Source organism: Octopus bimaculoides, chromosome 5 (genome assembly GCF_046866305.1).
Source record: "Octopus bimaculoides isolate indiv1 chromosome 5, ASM4686630v1, whole genome shotgun sequence".
NCBI classification, from domain to species: Eukaryota; Metazoa; Mollusca; class Cephalopoda; order Octopoda; family Octopodidae; genus Octopus; species Octopus bimaculoides.
In genome coordinates this window covers 115,940,034-115,959,194 of record NC_142932.1, presented here as the reverse complement: position 1 = coordinate 115,959,194, position 19,161 = coordinate 115,940,034, and the positions used below count along the sequence as shown (strand labels likewise).

At 43.7% G+C, this 19,161-nt stretch overlaps 1 protein-coding gene across 4 annotated transcripts in view; it reads right to left on the bottom strand.

Moving 5' to 3' along the window:
- The window catches only part of LOC106877221 (cytochrome P450 CYP12A2), a 128,408-nt gene that overhangs the window by 13,605 nt on the left and 95,642 nt on the right, over positions 1 to 19,161 (bottom strand). For all 4 annotated transcript variants that reach the window (XM_089353015.1, XM_089353012.1, XM_089353013.1 and 1 more), the window contains 2 exons: positions 17,879 to 18,026; positions 1,268 to 1,431 (listed from right to left, as the gene is read on the bottom strand). In XM_089353015.1, coding sequence (XP_089209141.1) covers positions 1,268 to 1,431; positions 17,879 to 18,026 — 312 coding nt within the window. The remainder of the gene's footprint in view (positions 1 to 1,267; positions 1,432 to 17,878; positions 18,027 to 19,161) is intronic.

Below are 19,161 nucleotides of genomic sequence, written 5' to 3'. Positions count from 1 at the left end.
TACGCATAAGTCAAATGTTGTTACATCACTACACCACATATGGAAAATGACATCGCTTCGCACGCCTGTGTTTTTCCTAAACCTTGCACCATAACACCCTCAAGCATTTCAGACCCTACTGCTCTGATTTCTCTATTGATGTTCTCCTTCAGTTGCAGCAGGGTCTCCGGTTTGTTGACATAAAACCTCTCTTTCAGGTATCCCCACGAGAAAAGATTCGGGCTAGTCTAGTCTGGGGAACGCGAAGGCCAGTTGACATTGCCGTAACGAGAGATTATTCTCTCTCCAAATCACTGTCGTAGCAACTGCATTGTTTCTGTTGCGGTATGAGCAGTTGCCCCACCTTGCTGGAACCATGTGTGAGGTCTACTTTGAATGACCTTCACGTTCCCCAAACTTGACTATCTCAGAAAGATAGGGTTTACGTCAACAGACCGGAGTCCCTGGTGCAACTGAAAGAGAACATCAATACAGAAATCAAAGAAGAGGGGTTTGAAACTCTTGAGGATGTTATGGGGTGCAAGTTTTGAAAAGAGCACTTGCTTGTCTTATTCATTAGACTGCGGCCAAGGTGTGTGTGTGTGCGTGCGTGCGTGCATACGTGCATATATATGTATGTATACGTTCGTATATGTCAGTATTCGTATTGATGTATATATATATTTGTATTTATGTGCTATTTGAGTGTATTCCACTGATGAAGGCAGAGCATTTCTTATGCAGAGCCATTACTGGAATTATCGCAGTAATTTTTTTGCTAGTTTATTTTGTCTTTTGGCTTCTCTCCTGGGGCTGTATGAACATTTAATGTGGTTTTAGAGTCAAAGTTTGACTGCTATTTCAAGCATGGTGGTATCTCTTAGATACCCTAAATTATAAGTTTTATAAGTTTTATGATAATTATTACCTTTGAAGTTTTTATTCCCCTGCTGGCCACCTGATAAGATCGGGTATTTTGAATAACGATCTTATCCTTATTTATATAAATACATATCGTTGTGTATGTATGTATATTTGTGTGTATTTCTATAGTTTGAAGCTCTGTACACTGTGTCGCACCTTAGGGAAGTGTCTTCTTCAATAGCTTCGTGCATGACAGGTAGAGAGCACGAGAGAGATGTAAATAGAAACAGAACAAATACAGTTATTTTGCAATTTAGCTCGTTAGCTAGATAGAAACTGTCAACTGAGCAAGATCAGAACGAATGAAAAAATTTGTTTTCAAAGCAAAGTAATGTTTGCACTTGTAAAGAAACATTTAACTCACCTTAAAGTCTCTTTTATCACAGATCTCAGGTAAGACATTGATCGAATATCAGCTGATAATGTCTCTGGACTCTGACCAAAGTCTTTGACTTCTGCGTAAAGTTTCTCTTGAACGTGTTGGTTTTTTGATAATTGGTACAGCAGAAATGCAAGACTGTGGCCTGTCTGGTGAAATAAAAATGTCATTAAACAGAAGTACAAAGCATTCTTAGAGTAATCTTACGCAGATGAGAAAAAGAAAAACAACTCAACGAAAGTAAGCTAGTTAGACTGTCATAAAACCTATAAGCAGTCACTTGATCTATTAAAAATGGACATCAAAATATCACCCCCATATCATATTCTACCGCATTGAAAGGCAGACATCTTAGAACATGAAATTCTAAACACATTCTATCCAAAAATACGTGATGAATACATACCTTTTACTTGTTTCAGTCATTAGACTGCGGCCATGTTGGAGCACAGCCTTGAAGAATTTTTAGACGAAAGGATCAACACCAGAACTTATTTTTTTAAGGCCTTGTACTTACTCTATTGGGCTTTTTTGCCAAAACCGCTAAGCTACGAGAACGTAAACACACCAACACTAGTTGTCAAGCAGTGATGGAAGACAGACACAGGCACAAAGACACACACACACACACACGCGCGGTTTTCTTTTAGTTTCCGTCTAACAAATCTACCCACAAGGGTTTGGTCGACCGGTGGCTGTAGTAGAAAACACTTGCCCAAGATGCCATACAGTGGAACTGAACCCAGAACCATGGAGCTGGGAAGCAAACTTCTTACCAAACAGCCACACCTGCACCTAGCCACACTGCCACTCCCAGAAATTCTTTGTTCAATAAGTCTAACAAATTACAGCAGTCACAAACCAATCAAGTTACCGCAATGTCAGGCGTAGGTAACCTCTTTTCGAGCAGCGGGCCTCATGGGACATGCCTCATTATCAGGTGGGCCGCAGTACTAAAAAAATTCAAGGTAAATTCATAGAGTTCTGAGGTCTGCAGTTTGCCCATGATTACTTAATGCCATCATTCGCCTTGCTGGATATAGTAGAGTAATTTGCCTCAATTTCCGTCATAAATAGTAAAAGAATCATCGAGCCAACGAGGGATAGTCGTTACAGCAGTCAGATAGAATTTTGAGGTAATCGTTCAGCTCTCTGCACTCAGAGAGTTCAAATCCCTCGGAGCTCAAATTTGCCTTTTATCTTTCCAGAGTAATTCAAAAGGTCACACTCTGGCTCTGCCTCAGAATTAGGTGTTTCTAGAATGCTACTTACAGGTTAATTCAAGAGCAGGTTATTTGGTCGATCAAACAACTGAATCCTTATCATTGAACGACACTATCTATCTATCGCTCAATCAATCAATCAATCACTCTATCTCCCGCTCTATCTATCTATCTATCTATCTATCTATCTATCTATCTATCTATCTATCTATCTATCTATCTATCTATCTATCTATCTATCTATCTATCAATCTATCTATCTATCTATCTATCTATCTATCTATCAATCAATCAATCAATCAATCAATCAATCAATCAATCAATCAATCAATCTATCTATCTATCTATCTATCTATCTATCTATCTATCTATCTATCTATCTATCTATCTATCTATCTATCTATCTCTTCTCACGGACATGCTGTCACATCGGCTGCGAAGGTAAACGTTTATTTGACCTTTTACTGTCCACATTTTGTTGGAATTTTTAAATAATTTTGTTGCGAAGCACCTAGGCTTCATTTGTGTGTATTTTCAAGGGCAGGAATTGACCCCCAGGGGCAGTTTCGGCCCTAGCAAAATACAAAAATTTCCTTCTTGACATTTGAAAAATGTCGAGAAACATAATTTTGGAACGCTTGTCTTGTTCTTTTGACAAGCATTTCCCGAGGCTTCAGATGCCAGAAGAGAAAAAAGAACAGAATAGCGCGTGCTCATGCAGTGACAGGAACGCAGTTGCTATAAACGTCACAAAGACTGTGAGTACAGCTACTAACAGCCCTCTCACCACCACCACCACCACCACCACCACCACCACCACCACCAACACCAACAACAAAAACAAAACTGTAACCAAGGTTACAAAACCATGCGTGAAAACCGTCACAAATGTCTCTGACGTAAGCACCACTGCTGCTGACGCCATCATCACCACCAACGACAACAACAACAACAACAACAACAGCAACAACGACAACAACAACAACAACAGCAACAACAAGGAAGTAAAGTTATCGGCCGTCAGCAATGACACCATCACCTGTTCAACAAACTCTGCTGCCACTACCACCACCTTTGAACCAGGCAGTACATACACCAACATAAACAAAAATATCCAGAAGAACATGTCCGCCAGCACAACAAAAACAAATTTCGCAAATGCTCTAAAGGAAAAAAGAACAACAGTGACATTCACACAAAAACAAATAAAAGACACAAAATCCCTTCTTACGAAAGAAGGAGATGATGTCAGAATAAACATCCCAAAAGATATTATAGAAATGAAAAACAAAAAGTGCATCATTTATAAACTGGTAAACACAAAAACCAGACGTGTAGAAAATGTTAGCACAGATAAAATTGAAGTTTGTCTTAGAAAAATTTGGCCTTATCAGAATCATGTCACCTGGGGAAGGAAATTTGGAACGGTGCAAGTAAGGTTTCTGGATGAAAATTTAGCTAAACAATTTTCGACACTCTCTCTCCGCACAGATGACTTGGTAATGATACCGAGTTATCTAGGACAGAGAGTGACCAAAGTTATGATAAAAAATGTGCCATCGGAGGTGGACATCCAATGGCTGATATCGGCCGTGTGCCTGGAAATGGAGGAGGCAAATATTTTGGAGATTACGGTCGGAGAGGAAAAGAACTGGGGAGGGAAAAATCTGGAAATCCTTCTCCACATCACGGAGGAGGCTTCACAGAAAATTCCTCCAAACATTAGATTGGCAGAGGACCACAAGCTGTATGTGGTGGTAGAGGGCAGGCGACCTCGCTGTTACCTATGCAACAGCGAAGCACATCTGAAAAAGGACTGCCCTCTGGCCGCTAAACAAAAACAACAACAACAACAACAACAACAACAACAACAACAGAAGCAACTACCAAATACCCCCAACAGAAAAACCTTACTACCAACACCACCAGCAACGCAAAAAACAACAACAGAAATATCAGCAATAACCACAACAGAAAAGACAACAGAAACTGCAAAAACAGAAGAAAAAAAAGAAAATTCCAAGACTGCCTCTCCCTCCCCCATATCACATACACCACACATAAATAACAAGCAGCCAACATCAATAAAAACAGCAACACAAACATTCACAGAAACACACACAGACGCACAAAATTTGCCGTTACCTCTTTCTGACTCCTCAGATCTCCCATCATCCGATGAAGAGAGTGGGGAGGAGTGGAAAATAGCTACGAAAGGAAAGAGGAAGCGCAGTAAGAAGAAAACAAAACAAAATGCAAACACAAACAAAGCAGGGAGATTCACATCTCCCGAAAATACTACTAACACCAATAGTAATATAAAAAAAAACAATGCTAACAGCAATAGACAGTACAAACACAGAGTTGATGAATTACATCAACTCTAAAACAAACATCACAAATAACGATATCAAAACCAACAACCACCCACGTACAACACCGCCAAAACACATTAAAATTATTCATGTAACACCAGCATTACACAACACAATAAAATCCCTCTACCCCAACTCGGTAGGGGGATTCCAGAAATATTTGTGCAAGAAATTGTACAATAGCCTCCTTGGTGAAAAATCCAAGGAGGAAACAAAACTTTCTAACGGCAAGTAACACTCTGTTCTTTTGTTTTGTGCTTTAAAGCACACGTATAAATAGAATCATGGTGAAGATTGGTTGTGTGAATGTGCGTGGCTTAGGGTCCCCTTGGAAACAAGGGTACCTCTTAAATGACATCAAGTCACACAATTTGGATATCATAGCCATTAGTGAGACTAGACTCCATGAACCGCGGGCCCTAAAGTCCATGTTTGGCGGACAGTTTAACATTTATTTTTCTCCCTGTCTGCCGAGGATGGGCGGTAGTGGCACGGCGGTTCTTTTTCGCAAGAGTCTGGATCTCCAAGTAAAGACGATATTTACGGACCCGGAGGGTAGACTGGTTGTCCTAGATGTGGACGGCAGCGATGGAGGCGCTTTTCGGTTGCTGGCAGTTTATGTGCCTCCTTTAACAGGTCGGTCAGACTTCTTTCGACGTCTAGAAGTATTCCTGGGAACGTCTCGTCCCTTACTTTTAGTGGGGGATTGGAATGCTACCTTGGACACGCATCTAGACTACGTGGGGAGTGACAAAACTAGAAGGGGATGCAAAGGCCTCATAGACCTGCTCAGACGCTTCCAGTTGTCTGACAGGTACCGACTCGACCACCCAAATGTGCCAACGTGGACTTGGAGCAACCGCATTGGGTCGTCGAGATCGTATCTAGATAGGATAGTGTGTAGGACAAGAGATAGAGATAGTTTAGGATGTCCACAGTTCCACATAGTCAGCTACACGGATCACAAACTTGTGACGTGTACGCTAGACATAGATAAGGCACATAGGCAGGGTCCCGGTTACTGGAAACTAAACGCGTCTTTCCCGTCGAGACAGGTTTTCAGAGACCGGATTAGCAAGTTAGTAAAGAGGGCTTTGACGGGAGCCATCGTCAACAACAAATGGTGGTTTGCCCTCAAGAGAGCAGTGAGGGCGGAAGCAATAAGGTATAGCAGGGCACTAGCTGTAGAGAGGAACAGAGAAGAGGGGGAGCTAGTGATAAAGTTAGAAGAGGCATTGCGAAGTGGCATCGCATCCGACGTTTTAGCGGCGAGGTTGGCCCTCGACCAACACTTCAATGCTAAACACGAAGGGTGTGCTGTCAGGGCAAGGATGCGTGCTCTGAGGAATGAAGGTGTTGGAGCCGCACGAGAGGCCCGGGTGGCGGAGGCGCAGCGGGGTAACAGAGCCACCATCCGGTCTCTGGTAGACGAACAGGGGCGCGAATTGCTCGAGCCGAGCAAGATGTGCGAGGCGTTTCAGCGGCATTTTGCCCGACTGTTCGGGAGGAGTGGCGAGCGAGAAGGCAGGGTGGACTTTAGTGCCTACCTGCACAGCTTGCCACGACTCTCGGCAAGAGAGGCGGAGTGCTGCGAAGGGGTCATCACGGCGGAGGAGGTGAGGGACGCGATGGCGGGTTGCTCGACGGACAAATCTCCGGGTTTGGATGGTCTTCCCTACGAGCTTTACAACTGTATGCCAGACTTGTTTGGAGAAGTCTTGGCGGTCGTGTACTGCAACTGGCAGCAGAACGGGAGCATTCCCGGTTTTGTGAGCCGAGGAGCGGTAACGCTGCTGAAGAAAGATCCAAACAAGGGGGACGCCATAGATAACTTTAGGCCCATCACTCTGCTCAATGCAGGCATGAAAATTTTGGCCAAGGTGTTAGCCAAGCGGTTGGCGCTTGTCATCGAGAAACTGGTCGGCACGGAGCAGACGTGCGCCGTGCCGGGCCGGAGCATCCATGACAACCTCCATCTGATGCGCTACATCATAGAGAGGGTAGTTAAGGAACCTGGCATGGGTGGGGCCCTGATCAATTTGGATCAATCCAAAGCTTTCGATAGGGTAGACCATCGATACTTGGAGGCCGTCCTCGAAGCGGCCGGCTTCGGTCCCGTTTTCCGCGGCTGGATGGCTGCCTTGTACACAGGCATCCGTTCGGTTGTTCGCGTCAATGGACGTCTATCGGGACCCTTCGACATTGCACGTTCGGTTCGTCAGGGATGCCCGCTGTCGCCGCTCCTGTACGTATTGACTCTCGAGCCACTACTGCGGAAGCTGGCGACGCTGAGGGGCATCCCGCGAGAACTGGGGTGCGGGACGAGCGTGTCGGCATACGCGGACGACGTCACCGTCATAGCGTCTAGCCACGAGCACATCGAGCTTGTCGGCGAGACGCTGAAAGACTACGAAGCGGTGACGGGAGCGAAAATCAACCGGGATAAGTCGGTGGGTTTGCGGCTCGGCACCTGGAGAAGTAAGCCCATACCGTCCGGCAGCGCCTCAGTAGTGGGACGCTGGACGGACGGTCCGGTCAAGTTGCTCGGAGTCTGGTTCGGTCCGGACCTGCAAACGGAGAAGAACTGGGACGAGATAACGAGTAGGGTGGCCACTCTCTGCCGGCAATGGTCCGAGAGGAAGCTGTCCCTAAAAGGTCGGGCGGAGGTGGCGAACGCGTACATCGCGTCCGTCATCGAATACCGCCTGACCGTCGTGCCTTGTCCCGATCGCGCCATCACCGAAATGGAGCGCATCCTCTTCCGCTTTTTGTGGAAAGGAAGCGTTCCGATGGTGAGGCGATCCGTTTGTTGCCAACACCCGCTGAAAGGAGGGCTGGGCATGCCGTGGTTGATGATGCGCAGACATGCGCTGAGACTGCGACATCTCCGGCTCTACGTAGACGACGGTGAGCAGGTGTGGTCGCCGTTTGTGCGACGCGCTTTCCCGCAGCTCGTCTCCATGACCGAGCTGCAGTCGTGGATCAAAAAGAGGCCGAGGAATGGCGAATGGCACCGTGAGTGTCGCGTTGCTCTGCAACAACTTTGCCGTCCCGGGTCGACCTTGAGCGGCTGCATCACAACGAAGTCATTCTATAGGGGATTAGTGGAGGGCAGGTACGACGACGATCTCGGGGCGAACCTGGGCGTCGACGAGGAATACCTGACCCGCCTGTTCAGGACGACTTTCGGGCCGGGACCTATGGACAACTTCCAGAGATCCCTGGCCTGGCAGTGTTACCGAGAGGCGCTACCCGTTCGGGATAAGCTCTATAGACACGGCTCGCGAAATGTGGGGCCGACCTGCCCGAGATGCGGTCAGAGCGATGAAACCGTTCTGCACGCACTCGTGCAGTGTCCAACCATTTCGGAGCTGTGGGCTTATGTCGAACGACTGCTGTCGCGTGTGGGACGAGTCGGTTTATCAACCGAGTCTATCGTCAATATCGTCACGCCTCCTTCCTTTAAACGGGAAGGAAGAGCTGTATTTATCGTACTTGTGGCTATGGCCAAAGAATGCATCTGGTGGACGCGTCTGAAAGGATTAGAGACAAATACTTTCCTCTCTGGTCAATCTCTCATCAACTTTTTCAAGTATCACTTGAAAAGGAAGGTGAGAGTAGAGAGGCAAGTGTTGTCTAGCAAATGTTTCGAAAAAAGATGGATACATGTAGCAAGAATGGCACGTATAAATGACGAAGCCACCTTGACCATGATTCTATAAAACGTTTTAAAATTTTGTAAACAGAGAAATCTTATTTAACAAACTGTGACGCTAAAGACCGAGGTTACCGTGGTCTTTTCGTAGGTTTTTCTTTCCACGGATAACCTCCCCATTTATTGGGAATTTTTTGTATTTTTCGTATTTTTTGTAAATACCCCAAACGTTTTGCGATGTTTTTTTTTTTTTTTTTTTTTTTTTTTCATCGTTGTCCCCACTTTTGTTTTTTTTTCTGCTTTGTTTTCGACCCCCTCGAAAAGAAAAACTCTACATTTGTATTTTGTCCCCTCTGTGTTGAGCCCTGTGTGGCTAATAAAGAAACCTATCTATCTATCAATCAATCAATCAATCAATCAATCAATCAATCAATCTATCTATCTATCTATCTATCTATCTATCTATCTATCTATCTATCTATCTATCTATCTATCTATCTCTTCTCACGGACATGCTGTCACATCGGCTGCGAAGGTAAACGTTTATTTGACCTTTTACTGTCCACATTTTGTTGGAATTTTTAAATAATTTTGTTGCGAAGCACCTAGGCTTCATTTGTGTGTATTTTCAAGGGCAGGAATTGACCCCCAGGGGCAGTTTCGGCCCTAGCAAAATACAAAAATTTCCTTCTTGACATTTGAAAAATGTCGAGAAACATAATTTTGGAACGCTTGTCTTGTTCTTTTGACAAGCATTTCCCGAGGCTTCAGATGCCAGAAGAGAAAAAAGAACAGAATAGCGCGTGCTCATGCAGTGACAGGAACGCAGTTGCTATAAACGTCACAAAGACTGTGAGTACAGCTACTAACAGCCCTCTCACCACCACCACCACCACCACCACCACCACCACCACCACCAACACCAACAACAAAAACAAAACTGTAACCAAGGTTACAAAACCATGCGTGAAAACCGTCACAAATGTCTCTGACGTAAGCACCACTGCTGCTGACGCCATCATCACCACCAACGACAACAACAACAACAACAACAACAGCAACAACGACAACAACAACAACAACAGCAACAACAAGGAAGTAAAGTTATCGGCCGTCAGCAATGACACCATCACCTGTTCAACAAACTCTGCTGCCACTACCACCACCTTTGAACCAGGCAGTACATACACCAACATAAACAAAAATATCCAGAAGAACATGTCCGCCAGCACAACAAAAACAAATTTCGCAGATGCTCTAAAGGAAAAAAGAACAACAGTGACATTCACACAAAAACAAATAAAAGACACAAAATCCCTTCTTACGAAAGAAGGAGATGATGTCAGAATAAACATCCCAAAAGATATTATAGAAATGAAAAACAAAAAGTGCATCATTTATAAACTGGTAAACACAAAAACCAGACGTGTAGAAAATGTTAGCACAGATAAAATTGAAGTTTGTCTTAGAAAAATTTGGCCTTATCAGAATCATGTCACCTGGGGAAGGAAATTTGGAACGGTGCAAGTAAGGTTTCTGGATGAAAATTTAGCTAAACAATTTTCGACACTCTCTCTCCGCACAGATGACTTGGTAATGATACCGAGTTATCTAGGACAGAGAGTGACCAAAGTTATGATAAAAAATGTGCCATCGGAGGTGGACATCCAATGGCTGATATCGGCCGTGTGCCTGGAAATGGAGGAGGCAAATATTTTGGAGATTACGGTCGGAGAGGAAAAGAACTGGGGAGGGAAAAATCTGGAAATCCTTCTCCACATCACGGAGGAGGCTTCACAGAAAATTCCTCCAAACATTAGATTGGCAGAGGACCACAAGCTGTATGTGGTGGTAGAGGGCAGGCGACCTCGCTGTTACCTATGCAACAGCGAAGCACATCTGAAAAAGGACTGCCCTCTGGCCGCTAAACAAAAACAACAACAACAACAACAACAACAACAACAACAACAACAGAAGCAACTACCAAATACCCCCAACAGAAAAACCTTACTACCAACACCACCAGCAACGCAAAAAACAACAACAGAAATATCAGCAATAACCACAACAGAAAAGACAACAGAAACTGCAAAAACAGAAGAAAAAAAAGAAAATTCCAAGACTGCCTCTCCCTCCCCCATATCACATACACCACACATAAATAACAAGCAGCCAACATCAATAAAAACAGCAACACAAACATTCACAGAAACACACACAGACGCACAAAATTTGCCGTTACCTCTTTCTGACTCCTCAGATCTCCCATCATCCGATGAAGAGAGTGGGGAGGAGTGGAAAATAGCTACGAAAGGAAAGAGGAAGCGCAGTAAGAAGAAAACAAAACAAAATGCAAACACAAACAAAGCAGGGAGATTCACATCTCCCGAAAATACTACTAACACCAATAGTAATATAAAAAAAAACAATGCTAACAGCAATAGACAGTACAAACACAGAGTTGATGAATTACATCAACTCTAAAACAAACATCACAAATAACGATATCAAAACCAACAACCACCCACGTACAACACCGCCAAAACACATTAAAATTATTCATGTAACACCAGCATTACACAACACAATAAAATCCCTCTACCCCAACTCGGTAGGGGGATTCCAGAAATATTTGTGCAAGAAATTGTACAATAGCCTCCTTGGTGAAAAATCCAAGGAGGAAACAAAACTTTCTAACGGCAAGTAACACTCTGTTCTTTTGTTTTGTGCTTTAAAGCACACGTATAAATAGAATCATGGTGAAGATTGGTTGTGTGAATGTGCGTGGCTTAGGGTCCCCTTGGAAACAAGGGTACCTCTTAAATGACATCAAGTCACACAATTTGGATATCATAGCCATTAGTGAGACTAGACTCCATGAACCGCGGGCCCTAAAGTCCATGTTTGGCGGACAGTTTAACATTTATTTTTCTCCCTGTCTGCCGAGGATGGGCGGTAGTGGCACGGCGGTTCTTTTTCGCAAGAGTCTGGATCTCCAAGTAAAGACGATATTTACGGACCCGGAGGGTAGACTGGTTGTCCTAGATGTGGACGGCAGCGATGGAGGCGCTTTTCGGTTGCTGGCAGTTTATGTGCCTCCTTTAACAGGTCGGTCAGACTTCTTTCGACGTCTAGAAGTATTCCTGGGAACGTCTCGTCCCTTACTTTTAGTGGGGGATTGGAATGCTACCTTGGACACGCATCTAGACTACGTGGGGAGTGACAAAACTAGAAGGGGATGCAAAGGCCTCATAGACCTGCTCAGACGCTTCCAGTTGTCTGACAGGTACCGACTCGACCACCCAAATGTGCCAACGTGGACTTGGAGCAACCGCATTGGGTCGTCGAGATCGTATCTAGATAGGATAGTGTGTAGGACAAGAGATAGAGATAGTTTAGGATGTCCACAGTTCCACATAGTCAGCTACACGGATCACAAACTTGTGACGTGTACGCTAGACATAGATAAGGCACATAGGCAGGGTCCCGGTTACTGGAAACTAAACGCGTCTTTCCCGTCGAGACAGGTTTTCAGAGACCGGATTAGCACGTTAGTAAAGAGGGCTTTGACGGGAGCCATCGTCAACAACAAATGGTGGTTTGCCCTCAAGAGAGCAGTGAGGGCGGAAGCAATAAGGTATAGCAGGGCACTAGCTGTAGAGAGGAACAGAGAAGAGGGGGAGCTAGTGATAAAGTTAGAAGAGGCATTGCGAAGTGGCATCGCATCCGACGTTTTAGCGGCGAGGTTGGCCCTCGACCAACACTTCAATGCTAAACACGAAGGGTGTGCTGTCAGGGCAAGGATGCGTGCTCTGAGGAATGAAGGTGTTGGAGCCGCACGAGAGGCCCGGGTGGCGGAGGCGCAGCGGGGTAACAGAGCCACCATCCGGTCTCTGGTAGACGAACAGGGGCGCGAATTGCTCGAGCCGAGCAAGATGTGCGAGGCGTTTCAGCGGCATTTTGCCCGACTGTTCGGGAGGAGTGGCGAGCGAGAAGGCAGGGTGGACTTTAGTGCCTACCTGCACAGCTTGCCACGACTCTCGGCAAGAGAGGCGGAGTGCTGCGAAGGGGTCATCACGGCGGAGGAGGTGAGGGACGCGATGGCGGGTTGCTCGACGGACAAATCTCCGGGTTTGGATGGTCTTCCCTACGAGCTTTACAACTGTATGCCAGACTTGTTTGGAGAAGTCTTGGCGGTCGTGTACTGCAACTGGCAGCAGAACGGGAGCATTCCCGGTTTTGTGAGCCGAGGAGCGGTAACGCTGCTGAAGAAAGATCCAAACAAGGGGGACGCCATAGATAACTTTAGGCCCATCACTCTGCTCAATGCAGACATGAAAATTTTGGCCAAGGTGTTAGCCAAGCGGTTGGCGCTTGTCATCGAGAAACTGGTCGGCACGGAGCAGACGTGCGCCGTGCCGGGCCGGAGCATCCATGACAACCTCCATCTGATGCGCTACATCATAGAGAGGGTAGTTAAGGAACCTGGCATGGGTGGGGCCCTGATCAATTTGGATCAATCCAAAGCTTTCGATAGGGTAGACCATCGATACTTGGAGGCCGTCCTCGAAGCGGCCGGCTTCGGTCCCGTTTTCCGCGGCTGGATGGCTGCCTTGTACACAGGCATCCGTTCGGTTGTTCGCGTCAATGGACGTCTATCGGGACCCTTCGACATTGCACGTTCGGTTCGTCAGGGATGCCCGCTGTCGCCGCTCCTGTACGTATTGACTCTCGAGCCACTACTGCGGAAGCTGGCGACGCTGAGGGGCATCCCGCGAGAACTGGGGTGCGGGACGAGCGTGTCGGCATACGCGGACGACGTCACCGTCATAGCGTCTAGCCACGAGCACATCGAGCTTGTCGGCGAGACGCTGAAAGACTACGAAGCGGTGACGGGAGCGAAAATCAACCGGGATAAGTCGGTGGGTTTGCGGCTCGGCACCTGGAGAAGTAAGCCCATACCGTCCGGCAGCGCCTCAGTAGTGGGACGCTGGACGGACGGTCCGGTCAAGTTGCTCGGAGTCTGGTTCGGTCCGGACCTGCAAACGGAGAAGAACTGGGACGAGATAACGAGTAGGGTGGCCACTCTCTGCCGGCAATGGTCCGAGAGGAAGCTGTCCCTAAAAGGTCGGGCGGAGGTGGCGAACGCGTACATCGCGTCCGTCATCGAATACCGCCTGACCGTCGTGCCTTGTCCCGATCGCGCCATCACCGAAATGGAGCGCATCCTCTTCCGCTTTTTGTGGAAAGGAAGCGTTCCGATGGTGAGGCGATCCGTTTGTTGCCAACACCCGCTGAAAGGAGGGCTGGGCATGCCGTGGTTGATGATGCGCAGACATGCGCTGAGACTGCGACATCTCCGGCTCTACGTAGACGACGGTGAGCAGGTGTGGTCGCCGTTTGTGCGACGCGCTTTCCCGCAGCTCGTCTCCATGACCGAGCTGCAGTCGTGGATCAAAAAGAGGCCGAGGAATGGCGAATGGCACCGTGAGTGTCGCGTTGCTCTGCAACAACTTTGCCGTCCCGGGTCGACCTTGAGCGGCTGCATCACAACGAAGTCATTCTATAGGGGATTAGTGGAGGGCAGGTACGACGACGATCTCGGGGCGAACCTGGGCGTCGACGAGGAATACCTGACCCGCCTGTTCAGGACGACTTTCGGGCCGGGACCTATGGACAACTTCCAGAGATCCCTGGCCTGGCAGTGTTACCGAGAGGCGCTACCCGTTCGGGATAAGCTCTATAGACACGGCTCGCGAAATGTGGGGCCGACCTGCCCGAGATGCGGTCAGAGCGATGAAACCGTTCTGCACGCACTCGTGCAGTGTCCAACCATTTCGGAGCTGTGGGCTTATGTCGAACGACTGCTGTCGCGTGTGGGACGAGTCGGTTTATCAACCGAGTCTATCGTCAATATCGTCACGCCTCCTTCCTTTAAACGGGAAGGAAGAGCTGTATTTATCGTACTTGTGGCTATGGCCAAAGAATGCATCTGGTGGACGCGTCTGAAAGGATTAGAGACAAATACTTTCCTCTCTGGTCAATCTCTCATCAACTTTTTCAAGTATCACTTGAAAAGGAAGGTGAGAGTAGAGAGGCAAGTGTTGTCTAGCAAATGTTTCGAAAAAAGATGGATACATGTAGCAAGAATGGCACGTATAAATGACGAAGCCACCTTGACCATGATTCTATAAAACGTTTTAAAATTTTGTAAACAGAGAAATCTTATTTAACAAACTGTGACGCTAAAGACCGAGGTTACCGTGGTCTTTTCGTAGGTTTTTCTTTCCACGGATAACCTCCCCATTTATTGGGAATTTTTTGTATTTTTCGTATTTTTTGTAAATACCCCAAACGTTTTGCGATGTTCTTTTTTTTTTTTTTTTTTTTTTTTTCATCGTTGTCCCCACTTTTGTTTTTTTTTCTGCTTTGTTTTCGACCCCCTCGAAAAGAAAAACTCTACATTTGTATTTTGTCCCCTCTGTGTTGAGCCCTGTGTGGCTAATAAAGAAACCTATCTATCTATCTATCTATCTATCTATCTATCTATCAATCTATCTATCTATCTATCTATCTATCTATCTATCTATCTATCTATCTATCTATTCATATCTCTCTCTCTCTCTCTCTCTCTCCCTATCTATCTATCTATCTATCTATCTATCTATCTATCTATCTACCTATCCATCTGTGTACGCGTGTCTATATATTCTAAAAATAATCTCAGTATCAGTCTCACTAGATTATACACCTCAACTGCAAAACTTGAACACTTTGCCAAACAGCGCTCAGAGAAACTCGAATTCACTTAACACGTCCTGATTTTGTAAAAGTACATCTAACACAAGATGTAACTTTGTAGTAATACAGCTAAATTCCCTTCATAACACAAACAACTAACACAAACACATATATCTCACAAAGCCAAAAACAACAACTCTTTCCTAGACACCACTCTGTTTCACACACACACACACACACACAACATTTCCTTAGGCCACCTACCAATTATTATCTCAGCACATTCACAGATCAATGAAGAAAGGAAAAATACGTTTATTCACTTCAAAAAAATCGCATGGGACGTGTTCCATCATGAAACAGAATCAAAGTTTTCTGAAATCAATAACATTACAAACCACCAACATAGACACTGTAGTACGTACAATACAATGAAATAATTAAGAATGAGTCCAACACGTCAGCATAACAAATACAAAACAAATTTGTACGTTTGAAATAACAATCTCGCTATATAAGGGTGAAAACCTCAAACGCAATACACTTATACCATATTCAATGAAAATAAAGATGAAACGAAGAATGAACGAAGTAAAACGTAGAATGAAATATAGTAAAGATTCTGGCAAACGTTTGTATTCAATATAAAATATAGCGTAAGATAAAATAAAATAAAATAAAAAATTGTTAACGCCATGCAGATTAATTAACGTAGCCGACAACAGCCACATCGCACTGCATGTTAGGAAAGAGAATCTCAGATAACTAACGTATCCACGCCTCGACACCAAATAAACATCCTGATCGCATATTTAGCTCTCAAATAAGGCAGGTAAACAAGACTATCAGAATACTGATGCGCAAAGTATGTGTGTGTATATATATATATAAACACACATACCTTTAAACACTTCAAACAATATATACATATATATATATACATGGTCGTCCACATATACACAATAACGCTCATACACACACATACACATACATATATACACGCACACATACGGATATGTATGCTCACTCACATATATACACATATACAAATATATGTTCATATAAAAACACGCACGCGTATACATACACAGATGACTGTGTGTGCATACATGTATATTCACATATCGCCTGAGGAGGAAACAAAACGAGATCTCATAATGCAAGAAAACGGGTGCATAACCAAGTACCTGCTAGACCGGAGAACTACGTTGCATGGAAACAATTGTAGTGATTAAAAAATAAATGTCCAGCCGTACTCCTTGTTGACTCCAAATTTTTTCAATTATCTATCTATCTATCTATCTATCTATCTATCTATCTATCTATCTATCTATCTATCTACAAGGTGTGTTAAAAAGTATCCGGCTTTATATTTTTTTTTCGCCAAAACTAATTATGTGTGGGCAAAATACTTTGGGCAGGAGGTGACACGTCAGTTTAGGCTATTACGCCTACAGTCACGACGTGTAGTACACGGTCGTCAGATTTCCGTTTTCATGCGGCGAGCTGGCAGAAACGTTTGCACGCCGAGCGAAATGCTTAGCGGTATTTCATCTGCCGCTACGTTCTGAGTTCAAATTCCGCCGAGGTCGACTTAGCTTTTCATCCTTTCGGAGTCGATTAAATAAGTACCAGTTACGCACTGGGGTCGATATAATCAACTTAATCCCTTTGCCTGTCCTTGTTTGTCATACATACATACATACATACATATATATATATATATATATATATATATATATATATATATATATATATATATAATACATATACATATATATATAATACAATTATATATATATATACATACACATATACATATATATATATATATATATATATATATATATATATATATATATATATATATATATGTATATATACATATATACATATGCATACATATATACATATATATATATATATATATACACGCATATATACATATATACATATATATATATATATATAATACATATATATAATACATATATATATATACATACATATATATATATAATGCATATATATATATATATATATATACACATACATATATATACATATATACATACATATACATACATATAGATACATACATATATATATATATATACATACATATATATATATGCATATATATATATATATACATATATATATATATACATATACATACATACACACATATATATATTTACATATATATATACATACATATATACATACATATATACATACATACATATATACATACATACATATATGCATACACATATATATGTTTAATGTTCCACTCGTTTCAGTCATTGGAATCCAGCCATACTGGGGCATCGCCTTTATAAGCTTTGTGTTGATAGCGTTTATTTGTAATGTTTGTGAAATTAAGGTCGGCAACAAGTCGCTTCCCTTTGTAAGCAGCTCCCTCGTTGAGTCGCAGCGGATGTATTTTATGTGTTTTATACAGCTTTTATGGCTCACTCTTCCTTCATTTGACAGTTGTGGACCAAGAACTACATTACGTCACACGTTGTTTAATGAAAGGTATAATTAATTAGTATAAATAATAGGAAAAAAAGAAAACAGGAAGTACAATCCTTACCGTGTCTACACTTGCGAAGAGCATGTCGCTGATAAAAACAATAAATTCTTCGTCATCTAGAGGCAGAATAGGTCGGAGCAGAGGCGCATCATGGACTGTTAAGGAATTTTGAAGGATAACTGATGCTCTTGAATAGACTTTTGATAAACTGAAATAAATAAGAATAAACTGAAATAAGCGAAAATAAACAGGCTCAAGGCAGACTTTGAAGAAGAAGAAGAAGAAGAAGAAGAAGAGAGAGAGAGAGAGAGAGAGAGAGAGAGCGAGAGAGAGAGAGAAGGAGAGCAAGTCACTGGAGAGGACGCGAAAGCGATGAAAGGATTTTGCTTAACAAAAAGCCGATTGATTATTCATTTAACTAGTACAGTAAACGAACGATCGCTCTGTTATTTGGTTGGATATTTAACCAATTCATTAACAATAATGATCCTCTCAAGACACAACAAGAACATGTTTTTGATTCTATAAATATATTTAGTGGCGAGATGGAAATCTTTAGGAGCAGGCATGGACAACCATTTTCGGCAAAGGGTCTGCATGAAATATATCTCATCAATAGGGGGCTCATACAACAAAAAAGAAATAAGGTTAATTTTTCGTTAGGCGTATACATTTAGGAGGTCCCAGGAGTCGAACTTTGCCAATGGCAACTTTAGGGAGTCAGCTACAATATCTGCTGTATATGTTTCGTCTTTTCGTGCTCGGAGCTTAATCCTTAGAACCGTCGATTACGCTTTAGCGGGCGCAATTTCGCTTGACTATATTCATGGAAAATACAAAATCGGGCAACCACGTGGTTTTGTGTTTACGGCTTTGCTAATTGATAGAAACATTTTTCAGTCCTATTTTTCAGTCCTATTTTCATATTTTCAGTCGTAAACACAAACCCATGGAGCCAACCACTTTTGCGTTTTCCAGTAGTAATATCGAATGAATTCGTGTCTACTGAAGCGTACTCAAGGGTTCAAAGGATCAAATTCCGCTACTTCTTTTAATCTTTTATTCTTTTACTTGTTTCAATCATTTGACTGCGGCCATGCTGGAGCACCGCCTTAAGGGGTTTTAGTCGAAGAAATCGCCCCCAGTACTTATTCCTAGTAAGCCTAGAACTTATTCTATCGGTCTGTTTTGCTGAAGTTACGAGAACGTAAACACACCAATATCGGTTTTCAAGCGATGGTGGAGGGACAAACACTAACAAAAATACACACACACACACACATATATATATATGATGGGTTTCCTTCAGTTTCCGTCTGCCAAATCCACTCACAAGGCTTTAG